This window comes from Acanthisitta chloris, unplaced genomic scaffold (assembly GCF_000695815.1).
Source record: "Acanthisitta chloris isolate BGI_N310 unplaced genomic scaffold, ASM69581v1 scaffold22535, whole genome shotgun sequence".
In the NCBI taxonomy this organism is placed as follows: Eukaryota; Metazoa; Chordata; class Aves; order Passeriformes; family Acanthisittidae; genus Acanthisitta; species Acanthisitta chloris.
In genome coordinates, this window is record NW_008672447.1 from 1 (window position 1) to 3,663 (window position 3,663).

Consider the following 3,663-nt stretch of genomic DNA (forward strand, 5'->3'; position numbering starts at 1 on the left):
CACGAGGGGATCCGGCACACGGGAGGGGACCAGCAAGATGCTGGTTTTGAGATTTTAAGGGTCTTAAGACTTGAGCAAGGAGACAGGAAAAGCACCTTGACGTCAAGCAATGGGTGGAGCTCAGACAGGCTGCAGGGTCAGGCCAGTCAGACCAGTAACACACTTCACATATGGCAAGGCTGGGACTCCACAGCCAGGAGTTCCCAAGACTGACTGAACCCACACTCTGCTCTGCACTTCCAGAGAAACAGGCTAGAAATACAGCACTTTGTGCCCACAAAGCAGCTCATCACACACATTCTCCAGGGAAAGCTCAGCTTGGCTCATCTACACATGGAAGAGGAAGAATGCATGGGGGGACACATCCCAGGAGGACCTGGAACAAGAGTGATGTGCAGATCTAGGTTAAGTTCCCTTCCCTAAGAGTGAGTGCAGCCTGTGGCAGTGTACCAGGAAGGAGCCTGGCAGGGCAGTGGAGAAAGGAGCACATACCTGTCTGCTCTCCACCCACTCGAGCTCCACACTTGCCTGTGCAGTTTCTTTACCAACACTGCACAATGGAAATTTCCAGTTCCTGGGGCTGGTGCTTCTGTGATGGCTTTGGGACTCCTACTTGGGAAATCAGAGAAGACAAGCAGACAACAGAAGTGTCCCAGGCACGCTGGACTTTCTTGCTGGTTATCCACACTGACTCCTCACTGAAACTGCTAACCCTGTCCCACAGAACTGAGCTAAGGGCACATGGAAGCTTGGAATGAGCTGACAGACCTTCCCCGCAGCACCTGCCCAGAGCTGACACTAGAACTCCTGGATGCATCCAGGTTTCCTGTGACCCTGGAGGACAGGTCACCTCACCCAGAACTTGGTCCCTCCCCACCAAACACAGGTGTCATGTTTAACTGTTCTCAAGGATTGACTCCTTGATGTCTAAGGCACTTGGAAATCCTTGGATGTGGGGAAAACAGCCATGAGAAGATGACCACCAAGCAGAGAAGAGGCAACACACACATTTCCACACACTGACTTCACACAGCACATGAGGTCCAGGGTGTTTATAACACATGGAGTACAGACATGGTGATCTTTCTACTGAGAGATAAGATACCAGACATAAGTCTATCAGGGTATTTCTGAACAGTGTTCCCAAAGGATCTCAGGATGAACTTGCTTCCACTAGGAAGGATCAATTGTTTGCTCTCGGAAGGGTCACCCAAATACTGGGCAATACAGCTTCTAGGCCAGAAAAACCACAGATGGGACAGGCTGTGATTTGCAAAGCCACCTAATTTCAGCAGCTCTGTTTGCATCCTCCTTCTTCTTACCCTGATTCAGGGATCTTTGTCCTTCTTGCCCTAAGCTGATCTGTGATTCAGAGGGACAAGAAATAATGGAGCCCCTCTTTTCAGTGCCTTGTAGCCCTTGATGGCTTCCAAGCAGTCCTTTGCCCAAGGGTGGGAAGAACCAGTGGAGATGAAAGCCATTCATTCTCTCCCATATCCATCCACCTCCCCACAAGAGCTTGGGTCTTCTTCCACTGTGATCAACTTAAGCACCAAATGCCACAGCCCCAGCAGCATCCCTCAGCCACACAGTGGCTCTGGGTATTGTCACTCTGCCGTTTGGATGTATACAGGCACAGCCAACATGGTGCAGGGCCCGTCGGGGGCAGTCTGCAGCTCTGCCAGGGCCAGGTTGGACGTTATGCTGTTGGGCTGCCCGGGAACAAGGTCTGAATCAGCAGCTCCTGAGCCACCAACCACGATGGACAGGACTGCATCTGACTCCTGGAAGGGCTCTTTGTTGGGGCCACCCTCGGGGGGGCTCTCAGTGGCGGCTCCGTCCTTGAGCTCTGGCAGCCCCAGCTGGGAGGGGAGAGCCAGGCCTGCCTTGCGTGCCCTGGCCACTCGCTTCTTCTGGGGCTTCCTGAGCTGCAGCTCCTTGTCCTTGGGCGACCCCAGACGGCACTTGTGGTCCTTCATGTACTTGTGGCGAGTGAAGCCCTTGCTGCAGGTGGGGCAGCGGTACTTGTAGTTGCCGGTGTGGGAGCGCTGGTGCTCCACCATGTGGGCTCTGCGGCTGAACGACTTGTTACAGTACTGGCACTTGTGGATCTTCATCCCTGCAGGGAGTGGTGGAGGAGAGAAAGCTTGGTTAGAGACCTGGATCCCAGGGCAGAGCTTCATGGAGAGCTCCACTGCAGCAAGGAGAGGGTGACAGCAGAGAAGAGAAGGTGAGACACTGGTACAGGTTGCCCAGGGAGGCTGTGGCTGCCCCAACCCTGGTAGTGTTCAAAACCAGGTTAGATGAAGCCTTGAGCAACCTGCTCTGGTGGGAGATGTCCCTGCCAAGGGCAGGGGGCTGGGGCTGGGGGATCTCTAAAGCTGGATGATCTCTAAAGTTCATTCCAACCTCTTAACATACCATGAATCTCCTCTGCCAAGGAGACAGTTCTTGATGAAAGGGAGGAGGCTGTGCCAGGGAAATTGGCAGTTAGGAAAAGGTGAGCAGCTACACTGTCAATTTCCATGTTTAACTACTGTTCTAGCCTTTGTACAATCACAGAATATCCTGAGCTGGAAGGACCCACAAGGATCATCTGTCCAACTCTTGCCCTGCTCAGGACACCCCAACAATGCACCCTGTGCCTGAGAGCATTGTCCAAACACTCCTTGAGCTCTGTCAGGTTTGGGGCTGTGACCACTGCCCTGGGGAGCTGTTCCAGTGCCCAAACACTTCTGGGGGAAGAGCCTTTGCCTAATATCCAGCTTAAACTTCCCCTGACACAGCTCCATGGCATTCCCTTTTGTCCTGACTCTGGCCACAGAGAGCAGAGGCTGGTGCTGCCCCTCGGGAAGAAGTTATAGACTGCAAATAAATATTCTTTCCTCAAGTAAGAGGATTCAAGTATCACCAGAAAATCAAGTCAGGGAATTCTGATGAAAATGCAAAACCATCTTAGAGTATTAATTTTTTCAAATATAAAGAAAGTAAAGAAATTTTCACTTTTTTCCTGCCAATTATGGTAATGTGCAGTCAGAAACAACTAACTGCATGTCAGCACATCCCATGTGATCTCTACAGGGCTTTGAGCACAAGAACAGACTTTCAGTTCTACCCCACGAGACAAGTCTAAATGGTCCCCCGGGCATGGGAATAAATTGTCTTTATTAGGAATGGGAGCATCATTTTTTGAAACAGAGAGAGAAGGGAATCAAATCCCATGAGATCTCCTTTTGCATGTGAGATGGCACCAGGGAGGGGTGGACAGAGCACTCTGGATGTTGATTTCATAGCACATACACCAAGGAATCAGCTCTGCTCCCAAGTCTCACTGCCTACAGATTATATTACCTTAGGAAACGGCCCAAAGCTTAGGCACAGCTCTAAATGAGATCTCACTTCTTATTTCTCAGGTTTTTTCCTTCTGTCACAGGCTCCAGCAGCATCCCAGCAAGTCCCAACCACGTACCTGAATGGGACAGAATGTGAGCCTTCAGCTTGTCAGGCCTGTTGAACTCTTTGTTGCAGCCTGTGTGGCTTCTGGAACAACAATAAATGCTGGTGAGCAGCATGAATCAGCTGACTGACATATAAACAGATCCCAGACCACAAAGAGATCAACCACCCTTCTACTTAGCAGCACCCAGATGGGTCCTCGTGCAG

The 3,663-nt window shown here is 51.2% G+C and overlaps 1 protein-coding gene across 3 annotated transcripts in view; it reads right to left on the reverse strand.

Moving 5' to 3' along the window:
* Positions 1–1,037: 1,037 nt before the first annotated feature.
* The window catches only part of ZNF341 (zinc finger protein 341), a 16,728-nt gene continuing 14,102 nt past the window's right edge, over positions 1,038–3,663 (reverse strand). For all 3 annotated transcript variants that reach the window (XM_009074536.1, XM_009074537.1, XM_009074535.1), the window contains exons 13-14: positions 3,470–3,540; positions 1,038–2,119 (exon numbers count right to left, since the gene is read on the reverse strand). In XM_009074536.1, the coding sequence (XP_009072784.1) occupies positions 1,608–2,119; positions 3,470–3,540 (583 nt within the window). In that variant the 3' untranslated portion in view covers positions 1,038–1,607. The remainder of the gene's footprint in view (positions 2,120–3,469; positions 3,541–3,663) is intronic.